At 41.8% G+C, this 25,232-nt stretch overlaps 2 protein-coding genes across 3 annotated transcripts in view; both read left to right on the top strand.

The window, feature by feature from the left end:
* Positions 1-10,527, top strand: part of tsga10 (testis specific, 10) — a 30,349-nt gene extending 19,822 nt beyond the window's left edge. For both annotated transcript variants that reach the window (XM_063211611.1, XM_063211612.1), the window contains 6 exons: positions 2,546-2,731; positions 3,481-3,648; positions 5,498-5,700; positions 6,758-6,862; positions 8,636-8,845; positions 10,373-10,527. In XM_063211611.1, coding sequence (XP_063067681.1) covers positions 2,546-2,731; positions 3,481-3,648; positions 5,498-5,700; positions 6,758-6,862; positions 8,636-8,845; positions 10,373-10,403 — 903 coding nt within the window. In that variant the 3' untranslated portion in view covers positions 10,404-10,527. The remainder of the gene's footprint in view (positions 1-2,545; positions 2,732-3,480; positions 3,649-5,497; positions 5,701-6,757; positions 6,863-8,635; positions 8,846-10,372) is intronic.
* Positions 10,528-11,310: 783 nt separating this feature from the next.
* LOC134460057 (CRACD-like protein) overlaps positions 11,311-25,232 on the top strand; it is a 29,060-nt gene continuing 15,138 nt past the window's right edge. The window contains exon 1 of the mRNA XM_063212535.1: positions 11,311-11,447. The gene's annotated coding sequence lies outside the window, so the exon portion shown is untranslated. The remainder of the gene's footprint in view (positions 11,448-25,232) is intronic.

Here is a 25,232-nt window from a genome sequence, read left to right as displayed (position 1 = left end):
GTGTGTGTGTGTGTGTGTGTGTGTGTGTGTGTGTGTGTGTGTGTGTGTGTGTGTGTGTGTGTGTGTGTGTGTGTGGAGTAGATACTTTTTTGTGGTATGTACTAGTATGTGTGTATACTGTATGTATGAATATGTACACAAATAGGCGTCTGACTTTCTGTGTCAGGAGTGGGAGTGTCGGGACCTTCAGGGGTATGTGTGTGAGTGTGTACTATATGTGCAGTATGTAGTATGTGTGTATGCTGTATGTATGAATACATGCATCAATAGGTGTCTATGACTTTCTGTGTCAGGAGCGTGAGTGTTGCGAGCTGCAGGAGTGTGTGTGTGTGTACAGTATGTAGTATATGTGTACTGTATATGTATGAATACATGCATCAATAGGTGTGTGTGACTTTCTCTGTGTCAGGAGCGTGAGTGTCGCGAGCTGCAGGAGTGTGTGTGTATGGGTAGATGACGGATAGGCAGCAAAAAACATTTTTTTCACAAAACATTGTTTATGAGGGGGAAAAGTATATGTCTACGTAGTGCAGCAATTAATCTTTCAAAAAATCCAAGTGGTCACAATGTTGGTCTATTCATTTATTATTTATTTACGTTGATAAAGCAATTTGCTGAAAATATGTCCTTTGGTGTGACGTTAAGAAATAAATATATTAAGTAATGTAGAAATGGCTTGATGGAGTTTTATGAACATTGTTGCACTCTTCATATTTATTGCAATTTTTTAAAGTCTTAATTTAATGAGAAATTACCATTTAAGTATTTTTTTCCCCATTAGATGTGAGATTATTAGAAACCTTCGAGGAAAAACAGGGATATCTTTCTTTTAAATGTTCAAAATTGTCCGAATTTATACTAACTTTTCAGGGACGATAATTTGTTCTTCCCTAATGCAATATTCAGTGTTTATCAAACATATTGTTTAGCTCAAACAAATATTTGAGCGTTTAAAACATGTCACACCGTAGGACATTCATGTCACGCTAAAGGACAGAAATGCAAAACTGAGCCAGAAACAAATATATCAACATGATTATTTTGTATTTTGATCATAATATAATGTTGTAGTCCATATGGACCGACACTTTACACTTATAAGTCTTTGAATCGTCGATTATCAGCCTATCGTAACTCTTAATGACAGCCATGCGGTCATTGAATGTAACCTGCAGAGCTCATAAGACTCATACTGAAGTGTGACCTTGGCATGACCATCACACTTTTGTAGGTACGTGTATGCTATGACTGTCACACCATTGAACCTGTAGTGTGTAGTGGCCAGTGCCTGTTTGGTATCTCAAGCTGGACAGCACATTTATGCTGTATATTGAGCTCTCCACAGCATACTTTATTAATCTATACTCCTCTATATACTCTCTCACTGATCTTTCCTTCACTGTTACCGTTATATTTTATGGTTTCAAAGCACCATTAATGACATTTTATATCATTTGACAGTATCTAAAATCAACAGCAAATATTCATCAACAATGCATCAAAGTATAAATTCCAAAGGCCAATAAAGGAATAAGTAATTTGAATACACAATATTTATCTAGTCGAACAACAAAACAAAAAAAGATGTACTACCAGTTGTTTTAAAAGCTATTTCTCAAATATCTACAGTAGTCCATTGGTGTGACCTGTTTGTCCTTTGGTGTGATACTCCAAAGTGTCACACCATAGGACTTTTATCATCACACCATAGGACTTTTACCATCACACCATAGGACTTTTGAGCTTTTGAGTTAATTTAAAGCCATGTCCTTGCCAACTGAAATACAATTTTCACCGTTGCATTTGCATACATCTACATAAGAAGAAAATGTGAAAAATATACACTATTGTCAAAATGTATTTTATGGCTGTCACACCAAAGGACTACAAAACTAATACATCTTGTGGTAGCAAACCATAATTGATTGACTGAAGAACTCTGAGAGAAAAATCTAAAATCGACCCTTGTCATTGGCTTCTTAAGGGTCTAAAGTCACAATTTATGTACCGCTGGAGCTTCAACAATAGATAATTATCCACAGAATTAACCAAAAATATGATGTCACACCACAGGACATTGTTTTCTGCGACGAAGTTTCATAAGTCCATACGGTCTCAGAAAAACAGGGAAAAAATTAAGCATTGCCACTTGCTAAAATAGACACCTTGAAAAACATGCCAGGGTTGTTTAGACAAATGACTGAGCTTTGATTATTTATTTAAAAATGTTTTAATATGGAGAACCAGGCTTGCCTCAGTCACACCATAGGACAAATGTGACATTTGACTCAAAATTAAGTATACTTATTTAAGCTCTGGATTTATTACACATTACTTTTTTCACAACAACGACATTAGTTTAATCATTTAAAGCATTGACAATTTTGAAAGCATGAATTTACTTAATTTTAAGAGCCTGCGACAGCAAAATTTACACGTCACGTCATCTACCCATATACAGTACAGTTTGTAGTATGTGTGTATAAGGTATGAATACACCTACATGCATGAACAATAAGTGTGTATGACTTTTTCTCTGTGTCAGGAGCGTGAGTGTCGCGATCTGCAGGAGTGCCGGCGGCGCGTGTCGGTGGAGGCGGAGAGCTGGGAGAGCCAGGCGCGGCAGGCCGAGACCACCAGCAGCCAGCTCAGGATGGAGCTGGTCACCGCTGACCTGGAGAGGCAGAGGCTCAAGGAGAAGCTGCACATCACAGAGAACAGCCTGCAGGAGGTACTGCATGGCATGGGTCAATGATGTTCATTTGGGCACAGACTCCGGTGGTACAACCACAACTAATGCCCATATATGGATTAGTAATTGGTAGTTAATGTACTGCAATGAATACGCTTCTTAGATAATCTACTAAAAAAAAGCAAAAACAAAAACAAAAAACATTTCCTGGGCACTGATGATGGTCTGAAGGACCGAAAACGTTTTGCACTTCACTGGGTAGCACCTTCTTTATTTTCCTTATGCATTAAAATCATTTATGCATCGGCATCAGTGGTGTGCGAGTTCCTCCTTGCTGCTTCATTGGATTACTTTGTGGAACCAACGCACCCTCCCGGCTACAAACATAAAGGCGCGACACCCCTTTGGAGTAAATTCTATACAATAGTGCCATTAGCTGTGGTTAGCGTGTGCTATTAGTAAGACGCCATTGACCCCCACATAGAGTATGACTTTTTGTAGTGTCTGTCTGTCTTTTTTTTTTTTTTAAACTTCAATATGTAACTTAACTTGACTGATAGAGGCTAACCAGTATGCAAGTACCAAACCTCAGTCACAATTTTTAGACCTTTTCGATCAAGGTCATAGAGGAGTCCAGTCTACAGGAGTCCAGTACACCATTTATGACAGTCTTTTTGTCTGTGTGTAGTTTAGTATTATGATTTTTTTATTTCAGTTTTGTTGTCTGTGTTGTATAAACTGAAACTGCGTGCGTGTGTGTGTGCGTGCGTGCGTGTTTGAACCTCCAGGCGCTGTGTGGGGAGCGTGAGAGCAGTGGGCAGTTGTCGCAGGTGAACCGGCGTCTCCTGGAGGTGGAGGAGGAGCTGAGAGAAGCCCAGAAGCAGCAGAGCAGGGCCAACGCAGACCTGGACACCACACGACAACTCTGCGTCAAACTGGACATCAGCAAGGAGACCGTACGTTATAGTAGCCACTAGTTAGTGTGTGTGTGTGTGTGTGTGTGTGTGTGTGTGTGTGTGTGTGTCTGTGTGTCTGTGTGTGTGAGAGAGAGAGAGAGAGAGAGAGAGAGAGAGAGAGAGAGAGAGAGAGAGAGAGAGAGAGAGAGAGAGAGAGCAAGAGAGAGAGAAACAGAGCAGGGCCAGTGCAGACCTGGACACCACACAACAACTGCGTCAAATTGGACATCAGCAAGGAGACCGTACGTTATAGTAGTTGCGTGTGTGTGTTCCTGGAAAAAAAACATTAATAAAAAAGATAATCCATCAATAAACACTCTGGCGGGTATACACATTGGCAAAGTCAGTGGTATCATATGCCAGGTCGATTATTAGTAGCACAAAGAACCGGGTTTCAACCCAGCATATTAGTGCGCATTAGTAATCCTTGGAAAATCTTGGAAACACAGTGCGGTAATCTTGACGGTGTAATTTGGCATACACCAGAAGAGTGAATGGTAAAACTGACGAGAACAACCTACACAGTTGTATTGTAGGTCTAGACTGTGGAAGAAGAGCAGAAATACTTAAGTCGTAAATTTAACTCATGTGGGCTGTTCGCTACTTACTTTCGTGACGATGCAGCTTGATCTAACAGTCTCACAGTATTATTACGAGAAAAACTATGAATGTGTTTAAACCGGCTGAATGCAATCTTCAAAACTTCATGCAAGGTTATGTCGTATTTGTACTTGTGTTTGTTTGTCTGGGTAAATGTGTATGATTCGGGTGTAGACACAGTGGTTAAATGTGTATGATTATGGTGGTAACACTTTACTCAAGGGATACATCTATTAGCACTAATACATACAATGTACCTGTATAAGTAACTTGTAAGGCATGTACAAAGCAAAATCAAACATTTGTTAGGCATGTATTCGCAAATGTCTTGTTCATGCACAATAAGGGATTTATTACCAATTTAACCTTAGTAAGGACCTATAGGCCTTAGCGTTTGCTTAGTACATGCCTAACAAGTTACTTATGCAGGCATTAACATTCATGTAATAGTGCTAATAGATGTATCCCTAAAATAAAGTGATATAGTCAAAGTAGTCAAAAGAGCTTTCAAAGATGAGTTGTAAAAAAAGGTGCTACTAATTAGCTACTAATTAGCTACTAATTTAGCTACTAAAAAGTTACTAATTCAACACTTGGACTAAATACCTGTAGAAGAGGATGTTGACGCAATAGACTCTAAGTATTGAATTAACCCTGCATTTTTACTCTGTACCAGTACTTTTGTGTGTTTACAGTAAGTGGTCAAACGGATGTGTTTCTGTAGATAGAAGAGTGTGATTAAGAGTGAATCATCCCAGCTATTATACAGTATGCGACTGCATGTAATACTTGTACTTGTTTGTATGTTTACTGTATTTGGTCAAATACATAGTACATGTATGTGTTTTTGACTGTATAATGTACTTGTAACTTCTGTGTGTTTAGACTAAGTGGTCAAACGCATGCTTCTTTGTACAGTTGCAGTTTACAGTATGTGAGCGTAGGCCCTACTACAACATGTCCTACTTGTGCTTCTGTGTGTAAACACACAAGTCCATGTAACAAAAGGGTAGTTCCTCGCGCTTCTGCTTTATCATCTGGTGCATCGACGGGAGAGAGGCAGGAAATCTTCACTTGAAGGACTACACCGGAGCAGCACAGATGTAATATTTCTTTGTGTTTTTTATTCAAGTGCACAACATGACTAAAGTTTCCATCGAATCGTTAGTCATGTTGTGCACTTGAATAAAAAACACAAATAAATATTACTTCTAAACACAAGTCCATGTGTTTTGCTTTGTCTGTGCAGTTGGAGCGCGAGCTGGAGGCGTCCCAGAGTGAGCTGGGCGTCCTGAGGAAGCAGCTGCACGGGGAGCGCGCCTCGGCCCGAACCCTGGAGGCCATGCTGGTGTCCACGCGCGACAAGGACCAGCAGCGGGAGGCCATCTCCCACGAGCGCACCGCCGAGCTGCACAAGCTCAGGGACCAGCTCAGCGCCGCCGACAACAAGGCGTGAGTGGCCAACCAAGCAGTGGTGTAGTCTATTTTTTTGAAGTGGGTATACTGTATAGGCCTATTTTAACATTTTTGAATAGGTATACAGTATATTGTGCTATTCTAAATAATGGATCAATCAATTTTAAGTGGTTATACTGAAATCCCAGAAATGTTGAAGTGGGTATACTGTGTATACCTGCGTTCTACGTAGACTACACCACTGCTACCAAGACAGTAATAACACAATGCTATACATGGGATCTCAGTGTTTGTCAACGCGATGTTATGAGGAGGGGCAAGACACTGGCAGCCAACCACGTGAGCTAATTTTTTGACCGACAGCGGTTTCCAACAATCAGAGGTTGAGTTGTGCGCAGCTAGGTTCGTGCAGTCGGGTTATAAACAAAATTTAGAACCCATGTATACAGTAATATGTGAATAATAATAACAATATATATATATATATATACAATAACTGTATTTGTATAGCACAATTCATACGAGGATCAATGTGCTTAAATATCTGAAACCAACATAACTCTCAGGAGCGCACCGCCAAGCTGCAGAAGCTGCACGACCAGCTCAGTGCCGCTGACATTAAGGCGTTAGAGGCCTACGAAGACACATGAATGCATGTCAGTCCCTGCAATGTTAAAATAAAAAGAAAACAACAAGAAAGAAGAAAATTTGAGTGCGATCCATTTCCTAAAACCAAAATAGCTCCCAGGAGATCACTGTTGAGGTCCAGAAACTCTGAGACCAGACCAGCACAGCTCAGCGCCCCAGACTACAAGGCATAAGTGGCCTGATATAGCTCACATCACACTCCTTAATAGACACACAGACAGAGAGGACTACTACTCTACTGCCACAGATATCGATGCTGTGCATATCTCAGGGATTCCTTCACAAAATCTGTGCAATATCATCAGAAAATGGTTATTGTAGCAAATGTCTCTCTCTCTCTCTCTCTCTCTCTCTCTCTCTCTCTCTCTCTCTCTCTCTCTCTATCTCTCTCTCTCTCTCTCTCTCTCTCTCTCTCTCTCTCTCTCTCTCTCTCTCTCTCTCTCAGTACTACCCAGAGTAGGGAGATGGCTCTCCTGAGGAATCGTGCTCTTGAGCTGGGATCTGACCTGGAGATAACCAAGAAGCAGCTGTCTGCTGAGCGCTTTGACAGGTACACTTACTCAGTCAGTATGCATGCAGCATGACAGTTTGTGTTTTGAACCTACAGTTTACTCATTTTGGTTTGAACACAGCATTAGCTGGGTGGCTACCTCTTCTTTCTTTCGCTGCAGACTGAAATAATTACATATTGTCACAAGCTTTGTAACTTGGTATTTCTTAAATCATTATTACTCTTTTATACAAAGCGGATTCCAAAAAAGTTGGGACACTTTGTATTTTGTGAATAAAATCAAAATTGTGGCATTTTCAAAACATTCAATATGTTAATAAGGTAGAACATCATATACAGACAACATATCAGTTGTTAAAGTCAAACAGAATTATTGTTTTGAGGTAATTATGTGGTCATTTAAAATTTCACCCTTGCAACAAATCCCAAAAAAGTTGGGACAGGGCCAATAAAATGCTTTTTATATTGGATAAGACTAAACACAACACAAGGGATGAGACTGAACAGTCAAATACTTTGACTGATGGAATCATTTTATTCAAAAAATAAATATTTTGATGTGCGAGACATGATTTCAGCAGCTCAACTGATAGGTGTGTTCTTCAACTTGTTTACCTTTTTGTTATGCTTAATATGTGGCATATCCTGACTGCAAGAAAACAATTTTGTGACCTGTTTACTCTTATGATGGAACCACACTGTTGGAACATAGAAGAGATTGACATTTGCCACCGTTATGGGGCAATATCTAAAGGCGGTGCTCCAAAATATAATGCCTTGGTAGCTATGTATGCTGTTTAAAGTCTGTATATATCATTCAACATTCATTTTAATGCTCTACATGAGTAAGAAGACCATAACCAAGGCACCTTTGCACCCCCTTACCATCATATATGCTCTCTTTAAGACTGAAAACTAAATCAAGCTGAAGTATTCATTTTCTATATAACCTGGAGGGTGCATGACTCCTAGATTTAAAAAAAGGATGAAATATTTTCCATTCTGTAATCAGAGGACAGTTTCACATGTCTCCTGTCCATCTAGAATGAGCTTTCCGCATGCAACACTGTTTAACGTCTGCATCATGTGCATTAATCAGGTGTTGCGTTTATGGTCATTTTTTCAAGAGCTGTCATTGTTGGAGTGTCATAGTTTGCTTATTGACGACGAGTATGTCATGATCTCATAACTCATGTAATGATTACACAGAACTCTATATTACGGAAATAGGCCTTATATGCCTGCAATTTTGATAATTCAATCTTTCTGTGTAATAGATAAGTAATTAGCCCCTCAAAATCTTCGCTTCTGAGTGCCACAGCCTCTCTGTGATGGTATTTTATTTGTGCATTCATGTTGGCAGTCAATATAGTTCCTTTTAAAGAATTTTTAGAATTATCCAACTATTACAACATGTTTTGGCCCTGTCCCAACTTTTTTGAGATTTGTTGCATGGGTCAAATTTGAAATGATAACATAATTACCTCAAAACAATAATTCTGCTTGACTTTAACAACTGATATGTTGTCGGTACATAATGCTCTACCTTATTAACATATTGGATGTTTTGAAAATGCCAGCATTTTTATTTTATTCACAACATACAAAGTGTCCCAACTTTTTCGGAATCCGCTTTGTACATTTCATCACCAATTTCATGGCATCATTTTTTGGAATTCATTTATAAAAATGCACACACTCCTGGAGACTGACCAATGCTACTAATTTGTATATATAAATATATAATAATAAATGAACTCATAAGAAGTGGAATTATGGGAAATGAGATGTCTCTGTGCCTTCCCCTGTCAGGGAGCGTGCGGTGCAGGAGCTGCGTCGACAGGGCCTGTGCTCCACGCTGTCGTCCGCCCTCTCCTCCTCCTTGCGGCCTTCCTCCCCCTCACGCCGCTCCCTCAGCCCCCAGAGGCCCTGGTCCCCAGACAAGGCTCCCTACCACACCAGCCCAGAGCACCGCGACAAGGCCCCCTACCACACCAGCCCAGAGCACCGCTCACCTAGACGGTACGCTGTGTCCCACACACACACACACACACACACACACACACACACACACACACACACACACACACACACACACACACACACACACACACACACACACACACACCAGCCCAGAGCACCGCTCACCTAGACGGTACGCTGTCTCCTACACACACACACACACACACACACACACACACACACACACACACACACACACACACACACACACACACACACACACCAGCCCAGAGCACCGCTCACCTAGACGGTACGCTGTCTCCTACACACACACACACACACACACACACACACACACACACACACACCAGCCCAGAGCACCGCTCACTTAGACGGTATGCTGTCTTCAATATTCACACACACACACACACACACACACACACACACACACACACACACACACACACACACACACACACACACACACACACACACACACACACACACACACACACACACCAGCCCAGAGCACCACTCTCCTAGACCAGTGTTTCTCAACAGGGGTGCCGGGGCACCTTGGGCTGCCGCGGGCCCCCCTCAGGGGTAACGTGGCTGATAAATAATTAAGGCCTATGTAATATAATACATACAGTATTTGTCTAAATTGATAAGTTAATGTTAGTCAGTGGACTCTTTCATCTGCCATTTCCGCACAATAAAGTAAATATAGGTCGCCCCAGTCAGCTGCAACTTCGAACGTAGGTCATGTGACGTCTCTGAATGTGTTACTTTTCTAAGCTTGTGTGGTATCGGATGCAAGGGCTCTAAATTAACTTTTTTTTTTATCATGCAAAATGGCTAGTAGATGTTACTCTTACTAACCAAACACACACTCACTAAAGGATCAAAGTGGCTAGTAAGTTGGTCTTTTCTACCAGCCAAACCGAAATTTCACCAGCATTGGGCTGGTTGGCTGGTGTTAATTTAGAGCCCTGCACACACATACACATACATGCACACACCAGCCCAGAGCACCGCTCCCCTAGGCCGGTACACTGCCCTCCACACACACACACACACACACACACACACACACACACACACACACACACACACACACAAACAGGAACTGAATGCAAGCATATGACATTACTAAACTATATGTAGGGGCGTGAATGTGTGCTTGCGCACATTGCTTATGTTGTGGGTGACTCGTCCCGGTACCATCTCCCTGTAATTAGCTCTGGACAAGAAGGCCAGTTAATTGCAGTGTAATGTGATATACAGTAACGGTGTATGACTGAGGCATTTAGGATGCAGGTGTGATATTGCTTTAGTTGTGCTTCAGCATATGCCTGGGAAATCCCATGCTGGCTCGCACTCTTGTGATTAGTTCTGGTGGCAACCAGGCAACTTCAGCATCATGCTGATACTGAATAAAGTTATTTCATCGCTAAACTAGCTTTGTATGCACAACACAAGGTTGACTATAATGCTACTGAATTGATTGTACTTGTATTGTGTAGGCAGAATGCAGAAAGACACTTATTTGTATTTCTTCTCTTTTGTGGATTTTTGTCATTACAGGTCTTCACTGTTCCGAGATCTCTACGATTGAACACCTCATCCTCATCAGATTTTTTTTTTTTAACGACCAACACACCTCTACAAATTTTGAATATGTCAGAGATGTATTTTCTCAGTTATTTTTCTTTAAAATTAGATAAAACACTTTACAGGAATATTGTGTCTTTGTGTCTCAATGTTAATTGATTATAGTATGGCTATCAATACATTTTATATAAGGTCAACTGTTGCTCGAAGTGGATTAGTAGTGGATCCTAGGGCGTGCGCACTTGTTTTCCTGCCTGAATGAATGAAGTTTCCTTAAAAAGTATTTGATGATGTAACCTTGAGTCAATGATGTAATCTTTAATTCCTTGTTTGGTGCATATATACTGTTATCCAATACAATCCACATATGTCCGATTTCTAAATGTAGGCCTACATGGTAAATAGTGCAAAAGAGGGGAAATGTCAACTTTGAATGGTTGGTTTCAGCCCCGTTTCAGTCGCAGTTCGTAATTAACTGCCCATTGACATGTAATTCGCGTGTGAACAAGCGCGTGTAAGATGCTAAGATGCTTTGCCAAAGGTATTAACGCACTTCCTCACACAAACTGCCAAGCGGATTTGTGGAATACCAACGTGATTGCATAACGTTAATGTTTGGAACCCCAATGAGATGGACACAACTGAACCTTACGCCTGCCATGCGTTAATGACTTTTGTCTCAGCTATCACCCTATACCCTTCAGTAAGTCCGCATTGTTTATCCTGTCACATCTTGACATCCCAGTGTACCGTATGTGTGTATGTGGCGCAGGGCTATTCGGAAGTCCGGCGCACGAAAACAATGTAGCCTACTACAGGAGATGCGTGTAAACTGCATGTATCACTGTGCGTTTGGAGGAGGTCCGTATACGCAGGTCTGGCTTCTGTCGTAAGTGGAGAGGAGAGTTTCACCATGGGAAGACCCAGGTGCGAGTCAAACAACAGACCCCCACACCAGGACTTTGACAGGAGGGCATGAACTTGTGGATACTCTGTACATTTTAGAGGGAATTCGTCCGATTTGATGGTCGACGTTCTGCACCGACAGGTGAGCTGAGCTCGCGCGTCTTCGTTGCATAGCCGTGGTAAGTGTGGCAACGATTTCCCATAATATCCCCGGACCTCGGTGTAACTCAACGATGTTTGCCCAGCGAAACTCAGTTGTAATCTTATCCACGTTTTTTGTGCGTCTTAATTATCTATATTTTAAAGTTAGGCTAGTTTGGCATGCCTATTTGGTAGATCTAACATTGCGTGAGCTCAAACCTGTGCGCAGGCGGATATTGCTTTTTAAGTGACAGTGGAGAATACTATAAAGTGTCATACACTTAACTATCTTTCTAATGTTGTCAATGAATAATTGAAGTGTCAGGCAACACGTCAATATGAGCCCACGCCGGGAGAACATGTGTTGTGCTTGGATAGCCTATGCGCGCTGGCTGTTGGATAGGATGTCTCCAATTGCACTCATTGGGTTTAAATGTAGGCTACATGTTGTTCTTCATGAGGTGTGAAAATGTTGACCTTTCTTTTAATTTAGTCTATGGAACGAGTCTGTTTAAGATGTGTAAAAAGCGAAAATAGTGTTTATCCACGGCGGAAAATGATGTTTTTAAACAGATCTACCTACTTGGTCTCACTCTGAAACTTATGAGAAATAGCCTAGTGTCTGTCCAGTCAGTGAATCTTTATTTTATTTTTTAATCTTTCTTTATGTTATGTCGGAATCATAAAATAGTCTTCTCATGAGGACTTTTAAAAGAGATGCCATCAACAGCACAAAGATAGGAATATTCTTAGAAATAGTTTATGGTTCATTCAATGGACATTCCACACTCGAAGGAATGCATAATTCATATCTTGGCTGGAGATGAGATAATAGATAGGAGGACAGAAGAAGTCATATCCACATCCTCATAAACAGGGGTCTCAGGTTAACTCCCTCTGGCCCCACCGGCGTTATGTTACATTCTGTTCTTCAAACTCAAAGTGACTTATTTCAGTGCAAAGTATGGGTTACACAGTCCCTTGAGCAATGAGAGGTTTGGTGACTTGCTCTAGGGCACTTCAGCCATTGACGAGTCGAGTTCCATGGGATTTGAACCTCCACCAGTGCAAACTCCTCAACCAGGCTGTGTTGGGCCCTGGGTTTTGCTCTTAAGTGGTGTGGGGAGAGGGGGTGTCTTTGTGGCACCTGGGCTCTGATGCCAAAGCTGTAGTTGTCTTTGAGACAATGCAAGTGTTACATGCTGTGTAAGTGTGTGCTCTCTTAAAGGATAGTTCCGGCGTAAAATGAAAGTTTCACCATCGTATCGTATCGTATCGTATCAAGTTTCAGCCCTGCATATGCCTACATCCTTCAAAAACCATCCAAAAACCATCCAAAGAAAGTCCAATATTTGGCTATAGGTAGGCCTACAGTATATTAAGGCTTCAGTGTACAGAGAAGGGGCTGGATAGGCAGGAGTACAGTAGAATAACATAGAAGAGAAGAGAAGAGAAGAGAAGAGAAGAGAAGAGAAGAGAAGAGAAGATGACAGAAAAGAATAGAATAGAACAGAATATAGAATGATCAGAGGGTATCATTGAGAGATGAGAGTGAGCACTACATCCATCTCTCCACAAATGAAACTAACGGCGCAGAGGGCATGGCCCTACTGCATGTGCTGTAACATGGGTGGCGGGCAGGTGAAATAACAAGACAGACAGCTGGGCTTTGTGTTGTATCGTCATCATGGGTTGGGTGGATGCTGTATGTGCCCATGGAGGAGTCTTGAGATGATAACAGCTGTCCAAAGTTCAACACCAGACAGTTTCTGCCACCTGCACTCGAGAGCAGACGCTCAGAGCGGTCCTATCAGGTATAGACAAACGTTAATGAATCATCCAGCAAGGTTTTTTTTTTACCCCCCTCATTGTCTGAGCCTCCTGGTGTCTTAAGTGTTAATGTTTACTGAGTCTGTTTTCAGAGGTAGCAGCAATTGCACATTGAAATGGATTACACCAGACATTAACAGAAGTGTGGAAAAAAAATAGAAAATGTCAGCACACTTCTTTCACAATCTTTTTTTTGTTATTTTAACTGCCAAAGACCTTCAGGTGTAAGGGGCCGGGCCATGAGTTTTCCTACTGATTCTGTTTTTCGAAGGTGCCAGGGAATCAGGAAACACATGAGGGAAATTACCCATGCCATTGATGTGTTTTTTATATCAAGATCTAGTGATATTACAAGAATGGAGTGCAGTTGCGTGCTTTACTCAGAAAAGCAATGTGTGCGGGTGTTGTAGCCTAAGTGTTAATGTTAACTGAGTGTTTTCAGCGATACCAACAACTTCCAGGGAATCATTAAATGGTAAAGGAAAACATACATTGCTTTTTGTTATTATTATCAAGATTTAGGTGAGTGATAATCACAATTGGAGCGCAGGCGAGCATTTTTCACAGGAAAGCACATGTAATATAACAGCCTTGTGTTAACATTTAGGCCTACTGAGTCCATTTTCAGAGGTAGCAAGCAACAACTGCCAGGGAATCGCTAACATAGTGTAATAAAGAGAAAACATAGGCCCACCCATTGACTTTTTTCATTTAGATCTAGTGATATCACAAATTGAGTCCAGGTGAAAACCTTTCAAAGGAAAGCACAGGTAATGTAAGGCCGTGTGTACACAGGAAGGCATGTGGTCTTGTCGTGATAGCAGCCGCCCGGTAGTGGACATATTGTGCTGTACTGTACCATTCTGAGAAGGTTACAAAAGCATCTGATATGCAATACCTGGTGGTGAATAGCAATCCACCTGTTCCCATGGCATGCCTGTCTCCGTCTCCGTCTGTCGCTCCTTTAGAAGAGAACAGGGTGGGGACCCAATGGCTCATGTATCTCCCAAAAGATAACGTTTGATGGGAGTGGGAGAAAAAAAAAACACCTGCTTGTGCCAAGAGTTCAAGTATAGATATGGTAAGAATATTGTGATTGTGCTGTGCACCACTCTAATATATCTGGTAACACTTAATTTTACACTTGACAAGTTTTTTTTATTATTATTGTAACTACATCTATACGTATCATCATGTAACATTATGTACTTACACTGTACCTAACCCTGACCCTAAGGCACAGTACAGCAAGTAGCTTCATAATTTTACATCTCATTACATATTTGTTACACTGTATCTACAGACCTAACTAATGTAACAGCAAAGTAAAATCTAACCCCTAGACTCTACTCTACTCTACTCTAGTACTTCATATTGTACTATAGAACAGAAGAGATTAAATTAGTATATTAGCATAACTGCATGCAGTAGTTTCACATCTTACCAAGCATTTTATCTGGCTCATCAGATAATTTGCTGATGTTTGTGTGCGCTAGTAGGTTGCTAGGATACAGTGGAACGCTGGATGCAAGGAGGGGAAGCCCCGCTACAGAGAGCTGACTGACCCTTTACACCTGCAGTCTACACTTTATGACATGGGTGTGTGTGTGTGTGTGTGTGTGTGTGTGTGTGTGTGTGTGTGTGTGTGTGTGTGTGTGTGTGTGTGTGTGTGTGTGTGTTGCAGTTTCTGGTTAGCTGTTTGGTATTGGTTTGGTATTGGTTCAGAATACAACAACAATGCTTGTGGGACAGTTGTGCAAGGCTGTAGTGTGTGTGTGTGTGTGTGTGTGTGTGTGTGCGTGCGTGCGTGCGTGCGTGTGTGCGTGCGTCCGTGTGTGCGTGTGTGCGTGCGTGCGTGCGTGTGTGCGCGTGTGCGTGCGTGCGTGCGCTAGAATAATCTGCACTCCTGTAGGAGTCTATAATAATTCCCAAGCCAGGAAGGTAAATGATGAAAATCTTAATCCATTTATCAGAGCTCAATTAAGTGATAAACTTAACATTTTTTTTCATTGTGCATTTAACTGAAATAGGCCTACAGACATACTTTATTATCTGTAAGGCAAAATGAGTCATTTCACGGTTATGTATCTTAAGTTATCCTTTTCTAGGGAGGTGTTCTATCAGCTTCAGATGTCATGCAGGTATGTTCTTGCATATACCATGCAAACTTGGTGAACTTGAGTTCAGTCTTGCAGGCTTATAGTTTTTGAAGGCCACTGAGTAAGTGATTAGGGAAGACAAAATGGAGATTTTGTTTTTGTTTAACCTGGGGCATGTGACCCCTGTCAGAGGGTCTCCCAAAATGATTCATTAATTACCAGGGGGTGCTGTAGCTTTAGCGCAGCATGCTAACATGCCATACCATATATAGGCGTAAGGGTGTAAATTACAGCTTCCATGGCGATACGATTTGATATCGATTTCTTAAGGCAGCGATTCGATTATTTTCGATACTTAAGAATGCCCCATGATACGATTCGATATGATTGAATTCGATCGTCAGCCGTAAGATCGATGCATTGATACATAGTGTATTATTTACACCCCCAATTGGCAGAGTGTTGCCCGTAGGGACCCAGGTTCGAATCTGGCCTGGATCATGTCCCAACACCAGTTTCCTGTCTCCATCTTCATTGTCCTGTGTCTGAATAAAGGCATTACAGTTAGTCTCACGAAAGCCATAGTGGAAATCAACACACTTTAAATCATTGTTAAGTGTTTTTTATGCATGTACTGTCATGTAGAGAATTGTTATAGAATTTACAGACACCATTTTATTGTTTTGTTGCCAACATTTTGTATTACACTGACATACGCCCACTGCTGACAATGCAAATCAGAGATCAATTGAGATGTTGTGCATGCGCTTTCAATGGGTACTTCGACTTACAATGATGCAAATTGTATATAGATTTTCTTGAGATGCCCTAAACATCAAATATGAAAGAATGCATCTACATAAAACATGATAGAATGCATATTGCAACGCAACATACATGCATGCCATGTAGTTACAATAGAAAAGAAAGAGTAAAGAAGTGTGTCACGTTGAGGCATGGCATGTGGTGTCCTCCGTGGATCAGTCCGTACGGTGTGCAAACAGGTTTGGATTAAAACACCTGTAGAGGACGGTTGGCCTAGTGACAATATGGGATTTGCCATGGCCACCTCTAATAATACCCATTGCACCAGTGCATTACAGGTCAAAGCCAAGTCGATTATTGGTCCGTCGTCAGATGTTGGTTCCCAGGACTATGGCGTAGCCAGTAAGGGTTCAGTGTGGTTCTACAGACGCTGTATGTCACACTGCCCAGCAGATATCCCGTAACTCTACCTGTCAGTAAATTATGATTATTTTTTAATTTATTGAATTATTTAAAAAAAAACATAAATCACTTTCTCTGAGTCAGCTGTTTAAAATAAAATAAAAAAACACTGGTGCAATGTTTATTTATTTAGGATACTGGTTTTAAATAAATTGTTTAAAAATATTAGAAAGTGTATTTCAGGCTAGGTTTTCTGGCCATCTCTAATAATAGCGTGCATCAGTGCACTATACCGTACGTGCACTATACCGTAAGTCAAGTCAATAACTGGTCTGTCAGATGTTGGTTCCCAGTGCAGTTGTATCAAAGAAAGTCGACACAGAAGAACAATCTCTCAGGGGTAAATGCATTGGCCACGGTGTAGTACGTGGACGTGGACGAGGACACGAGTGGATGGAAAATGAACTCCTTTGCGAATGGTCAGTGGGTGCGACAAACATTTCCGTACTCCTCAAAATCCGAAAGAGGATATCCGGTTGTCAGTGTTCAGTGTGTGGCCAAATTAACTGCAGCTGTTGGTCAGCAGTAATTGCTGGGGGTAATTAAGGACAGCTGACAAACATTCACACTGTCCTATGACCTGTTCCACACTCCGACCCTCACGGAAGTGGCATTGCACTTACTGTAACCATGCTTCCAATACTGACCGTAGAAGAAGAATTGTACTCCGCTCGCCATCATTCCGTACTACGCTGTTATGATGTCAGATGACTGTTATGTCTCAAGCCTCTTTGTTTGTATTATAGCTCATATGGGTTAGCCAAGCACTACAGTATAGAATGAGAATTTCTCTTAAAACAACATAGTTGCTGAACTTTTAAAAACTATTTTTGGGGGGGTTTATGCCATTGTCTTGTCAGCATGTCAGTGTGAGGTGGCTGACGGGAAGAGGGTGGGAGAGAGAGATGGAGAAGGATCAGGAAATGAATTTGGCTCGGAATCGAACCTGGTTCCCCTGGTGTACCAATACTGATCTAGCCACGGCCAAGGCCATACCGTCAGAATTGTGAAGAATGTTGTTTTTCTTTGTCGTGGAAATAGCTCATCCTCATCCAGTAATTGCTGATTTTCATGGGTGACAATTGGAATAGAATCAAGCTCCACAATTGATAATTTTGGACTCATTGACATGGCGTAGGCCTAGTTATACGCACTACCCCACTGGGTGTTGTCCTCTACTCAGCAGGACCTAATCAGCAGGTGATCGGGTTCACTTTGAACTGAAAAAGTAGCATGATAAAGTCAAATGGCTCAAATAGTGCACAACGAGTACTTTCTGTCCAGCCCCACCTCAACCCCCCCCCCCTCTCTCTCTCTCTCACACACACACACACACACACACACACAGTAACACACGCAAACTGCCCTTAACTGTGCACAACTTTTCAGATGGATTTATTTGCAGGGCTTTGTGCTGGTCCTTGAGCAAACACAGGGCCAATTTTATAGGTCTGCACACACACACACACACACACACACACACACACACACACACACACACACACACACAGACACAGACACAGACACGCATGCATGGACACAGACGTGCACATACAGTACACAAAGGCTTTTGTGGATAGAGAAGAGTAATCACAGGTCACCAGCTGGACGCGGTGTGGAGTTTCAGGACACACACAGGTCACGCCGTGCTTAGTTTGGCACTGTCTGATGCTACTGGAGCAAAGCAGTTCTCCTCCCTCTCTATGGGCACGTTCACCTGATCATTTTGTGGAGTTTACATTGGCACGTTCACTGATGTAAATTCTGTATTGTGAAGTGTTTACATGATGTTTTCAAAGCGGAATTAACCCCTTAAGACGCTGCTTTATATATTTGTTGTTACCAGTATGGTAATGACCAAGTTGTGGTGCATTACTAAAGGGCCTGTGTTGTGTCATAGTATTGTAGTGCTATGGTAGTTACATTTCAATGACTATTACAGCGTGCCACTGGAGGTACGGCGCGCATTAAGGGGCTACGTTTCATTCTGAGTTCATTCGGAAATACAGGGGTTGGACAAAGTAATGGAAACACCTGTAATTTTAGAGTGGTAAGTTTCATGGCTCATGTGTGCCAGCCTGTTGGCAAATATGAATTAATTGCACATTGTACCAGTGAGGTAAAGTGTGAAGATTCAATAAGCAGGATGGGAGTACAGTTTGCTCAACATTTGGCAATGCACACAACATTATGGGTGACATATCAGAGTTCAAAAAGGAGAAATTCTTGGTGTGCATGTAACTGTTGCATCTTTGACCAAGACATTGAGTCTTTGTGATGTATCACGAGCCACAGTATCCAAGGTAATGTCTGCATACCACCAAGAAGGATGAACTACATCCAACAGGATTAAGTGTGGATGCAAGAGGAACTTCCCACTCTAGAATGACAGGTGTTTCCATTATTTTGTCCAACCCCTGTAAAGTCCAAAGACTGTGCATGTTGACCTGAAGTAGAGTAGAAACATGGGATCCTTTGTTATAAAGGTTTTGTGTTCTCTGCAGAATGTCACTTTAACACAGCACAACATGGTTTTACTGTAAGAGCTTTGAAAGGGGAATAAAGTAGTTACGTTTGCTACGTTTATTGTGGGCCTAAGCTGAATGCTAGATTGTGTGAAGACCTCAGGTGACATTAAATAGCTATGGCATTTTAGGCCTCTTGTTCTACTACAGCTAGTGTAATGCGCATATAGTAGGTCAATTGAAAGGGGACACCACTAACTGCTAGACATCCCCCACCACCACCACCACCCTCATAATGTTCTAATTATGATGATGGGTTGGTGCCGGTTTGGCAAGGTGCGAGCCCTTCTCAGCCTTACCCCATCAGAATATCCTTGAGCAAAAAACTGAACCTGAAATTGCCCCTGGTGGCAGGGTGATAGGCTTCCCTGTGTGGCAGCCTCTGCCACTGGTGTTTGAAAGCGGGCGTGAATGGTTAAATGTGAGGCATGCATTGTGAATCACTTTAAGTGCAAGAGAGTGGAGTGCTATATAAATGCAGTCCATTTAACCCCTTAGCGCAGCACTTATGTTATAACCTTACTGTCACCAAAATTGTAATGTCTATGTCTTAATCTGTTACTTAAGGCTACCAGCTTACTAAAGCAGAGCACTGTCATAGCAATGTTGTTATGATGTAGTTGAGTATTTTCAGCAAATAGTGAATAGGCCCGGCGGCGATCCCATCTGCAGTAAGAGGCTACACCATGATGGCTGTTATGAAATAGTTGACCCCAGGTTACCTACTGCTGATTGCGTCTCACCTGAGCTTACCTGAGTGGAGATGTGGCAGCTGTGTCTCTGTGGCATCATCCCCGCATGCACAGGTGGAAAAAAGCTGACATCACAAGACACCCAGGGGAGGTTGGGTTTTACACCAGATACTGTAGATACACCTTTCACCTTGAACTTGAAGAGATGCTGTATTGTTTGAAAACAGGAGCCATAATGGTTGTATGTCATTTTCACTCTAGTTTGACTGAAGTTGTTATTACTGTATGGTCAGTTTGCTTCATGGTTTTCTGTCTCAATCTTATATGGTCATTAGTTGTGGTGGGACTTAGGACATTGTATTGTCTTTTTTCACTTTACCACTGCATTTTTTGCAGAATTGTTTTGCGCTAAATCAATCTCCTTGAGTAAACAGTGAATGAATAAATATCTGGATAAATGAGCAGAGCTAGTTCAGACAGATGTTATGTGCTTTGGAAATGGTACTATTGATGAGTTTACTTCGTAAAGGTAGAGTAAGATTGTGGCCATAGTAGGCATTGCAACTATGCCACTCATTGCAACTATGCTGCCCATGCATAAATTTGATCTTTTTATGAATATGAAGAAATAAAATAAATTATATTCACAGGTCTGACCAAAGTACAGTCAGTACGTTTTGCAGCTAAAGACATCTACTTCTGGCAATTCAAAATGGTGGACATGAAGAATTTGCAGCTTTTCATGTATAAAAATGGCAAATGTCCAAGTCATAATAAATGCTTAATAAAAAGATAAAATTTGTCAGTAGGTATAATAAATATAGTCTGGGATTGTGGAACTAAACGTCTGAAAATAGCATGCTCTATCTTCAGATTAGCAGGATGTGTGAGCTGGTTTGTGGGTATCCCCTTACAGCGACTGCACAGTAAGACGTGTGAAAGAAGAGTAGGTAGAGTAGAGTGCTTCTAGTATCCCTCGAAGGTGCGGTGTTCAACAAAACTGAAGGAAAGAGATCCTAGGTCCAGGCACTTCGTTGATTAAAGAAAAAGTCAAAATAGCAGTTACTGTCTGTGGCTGATGCAGTAGCCTCTTACTGCAGATGGGGTCCCGGCGACCCTATTCACTTGCTGAAAATGCTTAAATACATTATTCTGTCCTGGCAACACGTCTGGGGTGTTGTTTTGACAGATAGCGAACAAAGTAAGACTCAAGGCGTGACTCCAGTTTGAATGCTTTAGTGAAGACATGTTGAATCATACAAATTTGTAAAACTGAAACAGAATGAGATACAGAGGATACATTAGGGAATAAAATGGATACAAATGCTCAAGTGGATACAATATGTGTTCCCTTCACAGGTACTAACTAAGGTAAGTATTTTCTAGGAAGGTTTTAGCTTTAGGTCAGGTAAGTAGGCAGCACTGTACTTAGTAAGTTAAAGCAGACAGGCGAATTTTACCATCTAACATATTTCTTATCAAGGAGAAAACACAGGCAAGTTAACAGAAAGTGTATCAAAATATAGTGACTAGGAAAGTTTACATGAGAAATACAAGGCACAACTGAACATAAACGAAGCAATACAAAGATTGAATGACTAGAGAATTTAGCTAAGAGGCATGCTAACGATCCTAATTAGCATATTTCACACTTTTAATAGCGATCTCAGTAGAAGATGAATTTAGCGTTTTTATCACTACGGTTCACATAACAGTGACTTTAAACAACTTTTAGATAGATTTGGTAACTTACTGTTAGTTCCATTCCTAGGATTTAAATGATTGAACTATCAGGTGAAGGACATGGCAACGGCTTTCGTTAGGTTGGTCAGAAAGGAAGTGTATCGCGTAGCAACAGGAAATCTGGGCCCGGTTGCACAAAACACCTTAAGTTTTCTCCCTTAAGTGTGACCCTTAAGGGCTAATTTTCCCTTAGCTAAGGGATCTACTTAATGGGGTTGCACAGAATGCCTTAAGTCCTTCCCTTAGGTAAGGGAAAGCCCTAAGGGATTTACTACAGTAAAGAGGAGTTTACAACGGTAGAATTCTATTGTTTCCAAGGAAACTTTTTAAGTCATTCTTGAATATTCTTCTCAAAACATCGTTAACCATTCTGTAGGCCTAGCTATTTATCTATAGGCCTAAACATGGACAATGGTAAGGCTAGAAAGCCAAACTGGTCAGAGGAGGAGAAAGTGGTATTATTAGAGGAATTTAACAAAAGAAAAAAACATAATAAAAAGCAAATTCAACCCTCAAATAACGGCCGCGAAGAAGCAGCAACAATGGGAAGAGATCACCGGCCGCGACCATAAACTCGAGAAATATGGTGAAGAGGACAGTGGGGGAGGTCAACATTTTTGTTTAAAAACCTTGCGGTCCAAGCGAGGAAGGAACAACGCCATATGTCCATGGCTTAATTGTCGAACCAGATGTCTGGTTATGGAATACTGTGCTCCAACAGTTGTGTGCGTGCATAGGCTATGTGTTTGAGTGGTTCAAAGTGTGATTGTGTGCTCTGGTCGTCGCATTGTTGCGGTTGAAATTACATCTTCTTGCATGATAGCCTACATGAGCCGGGTGCTTGGGATATCGCAGGCAGCACCTGAGCATAGCGTTGTTCGCAACATGTGCCCCGCCCGCCTCTCTTCACCGGAGCCACTCCGCGCTCCGCGACCTCCCTCTTTACAAATTAAGCACCGCTCCAAACGTTCTCCTCTCTTCTCTTAGCAGACGTGGGCTCTACTCCCCATGCATTATTTTGTATTTGTGATATCATTCCATTTATCTTTAGTTTCTTCCGCGTTGTTTTGGAAGTGTCAAGCGGTAATGCGAATTATAAGAATTATAATAATAGGCTATGGCGCAAGCACTGGAGAAGTGCCGTGTCTCTCACCTGCATTTTCGAGCTCCTAAAACAACTCCCAAACAACTCCAGTGTCATAATTAACACAGCGAGGATCATTGATCATTGTCATCTTCATGCATGTTAGCAAAATAAATGTGGGGTTTGAGGGCAATAAAACATTTGGTGATGGTGGGACAATGGACGAGGGAGGAAATTAATGAATGGGCTACCCTAACCCGCGGCCATAACTTCATCCGAGAATCTTCACAATGAGGAAACACTGAATATACGCACATATTCGAGTAAAAATGAGACGTTTTGTTATGAGGACTTGATGTTATAGGTCTAATGAAGTGCCACCCAAAAATGTTCTGGCCCATCCAAAGCTGATTTTCTGGCGCCGTGCCTGGCCGCAATCATCAGCTGCAAGACGGCAGGGAGAGCACAACTCCTGTAGCATGGTCCAATTCGAGACGGTCGGATAATTCATATATGGATTGTCTATCAAATCTATAATTAATAGCCTAATTAGGCCCTAACGGTTCGTCGGTAAGCGTGCCTATCCATTGGGTTCTCCCGGTCGCGGAAAACTCTTATTTGAATCCGTTGATCACGTTGCTGAATGTGCATAAACTCGGCCATGTCTGACTTAAGGCGACGATATCGGTCCCTCAGATATTTTCCCTTAAAGGATAGTTCCGGCGTAAAATGAAAGTTTCACCATCGCTTTCCCATGCCACATAATGTATCTAATGATGAGCCATTCTGGGCAATGCCGCGCCGTTATGGAGTTAGCTAATTTTAAGCTTTTTGGCGAAAAACGCAGCCAATGCATCACGGCGGGGCCAATTATATGCCTATTATTTTCTGATGTTTCCCCGCTATAAACAACTTCAAAAACGATACACACTTCATCACAAAGGTCTCGTCAATCAAACCGAGGCACAGATACGATCATCGGACCTCACTGGTCAGTGTTTTCAGAGGTGTCTCACTGTTGCAACTCTCTGACCCGGATGCAGGCTACTCAATCAGGTGGCTAGGTAGGCTAAACATGGTCCGCGGTTCTTACCGTAAAATGAAAAGCTGGAACCCCGACCGTTTTCACCGACTGCCACTGTCTAAACCAGCCATATTACGGGAATGGCTAATAGCATTAGAAGTGGACGAAACTGACATAAAAACCCTGAGGGATCGCTACTACCGTGTATGGAGGGAGCATTTCGAGGATGATGACTACAAGAAGAGTAGGGAGATGGAACACCTAAACGAAACCGTCTAAAGATGAATGCTGTACCAAAAAGGCGCATGGCTATGGAGGTATGTTTGAAGAGAGAGAAACATGTGTAAATGTGTCTGGCTCATGAATCTTGAGTGTCTGTGAATCTGTGAAACTGGTTGCAACACCGCGCGTCTTTGCCAGCAAGCACTCTGTTTTGGGAAGGCATACAGGTGCAGTAAATGTAGCCCACTACAGGAGATAAATAAACTGTCAAAACAAACTAGCGCGGGATGGCAAGTGAAATTGTGCGACCTGAGGCATTCGATGTGGTTGATGTCAAGCATGCTAGAGTAGTTTCAGTGAAGTAGACACCAGGGCGCGCGAGGTCTGGACCATTACGCAACTGATGCAACGCGATGGCTGGAGGAATTTTATAAAGTCGTACTAGAAGTGCTCTTACAGATGTAAGTACACCACCAGTGGTGTGTTATTACGAAGTTGAATCCATATTATACCGTGTTGCAAATACTTTATAAGAGTAGTCTGCCTACCTACCGCGGACCATGTTTAGCCTACCATAGCCACCTGATAGAGTAGCCTGCATCCGGGTCAGAGAGTTGCAACAGTGAGACACCTCTGAAAACACTGACCAGTGAAAGACTGTGTGGTCCGATGATGGTCTCTGTGCCTCGGTTTGATTGACGAGACCGTGATGAAGTGTGTATCGTTTTTGAAGTTGTTTATAGCGGGGAAACATCAGAAAATAATAGGCATATAATTGGCCCCGCCGTGATGCATTGGCTGCGTTTTTCGCCAAAAAGCTTAAAATTAGCAAACTCCATAACGGCGCGGCATTGCCCAGAATGGCTCATCATTAGATACATTATGTGGCATGGGAAAGCGATGGTGAAACTTTCATTTTACGCCGGAACTATCCTTTAACTTGGTTGTTAAGGTCTTTTGTGCAACGATTTTAAAGAACTTTAAGGGATTTCTTAACTTTAAGGGAAACTCTTAAATATTTAAGGGGAAACCCTTAAGGAAAACTTAAGGGGAAATTTTAAGGGTGTTTGTGCAACTGACTTTCACTTAGGGGACCCTTAACTCAGACTTTAAGGGAAATACTTAACTTAAGGTGTTTTGTGCAACCGGCTGATCCTTTAGATGCAGTACCCGATATTAACACCAGGGGGAACACTACACCCAACTATTGACAAGACAGCACTACATCATAACAACATTGATATGACATTACAGAGAGCCATAGCGCTGCACTAAGGGGTTAAAAAACACCATTGCCTATCAACTGGACATAAAACCTTTTTCTTTCAGTTTTGTTGAGA

This window comes from Engraulis encrasicolus, chromosome 12 (assembly GCF_034702125.1).
Source record: "Engraulis encrasicolus isolate BLACKSEA-1 chromosome 12, IST_EnEncr_1.0, whole genome shotgun sequence".
Classification (NCBI taxonomy): domain Eukaryota; kingdom Metazoa; phylum Chordata; class Actinopteri; order Clupeiformes; family Engraulidae; genus Engraulis; species Engraulis encrasicolus.
This window is presented reverse-complemented; position numbering and strand designations above follow the sequence as displayed.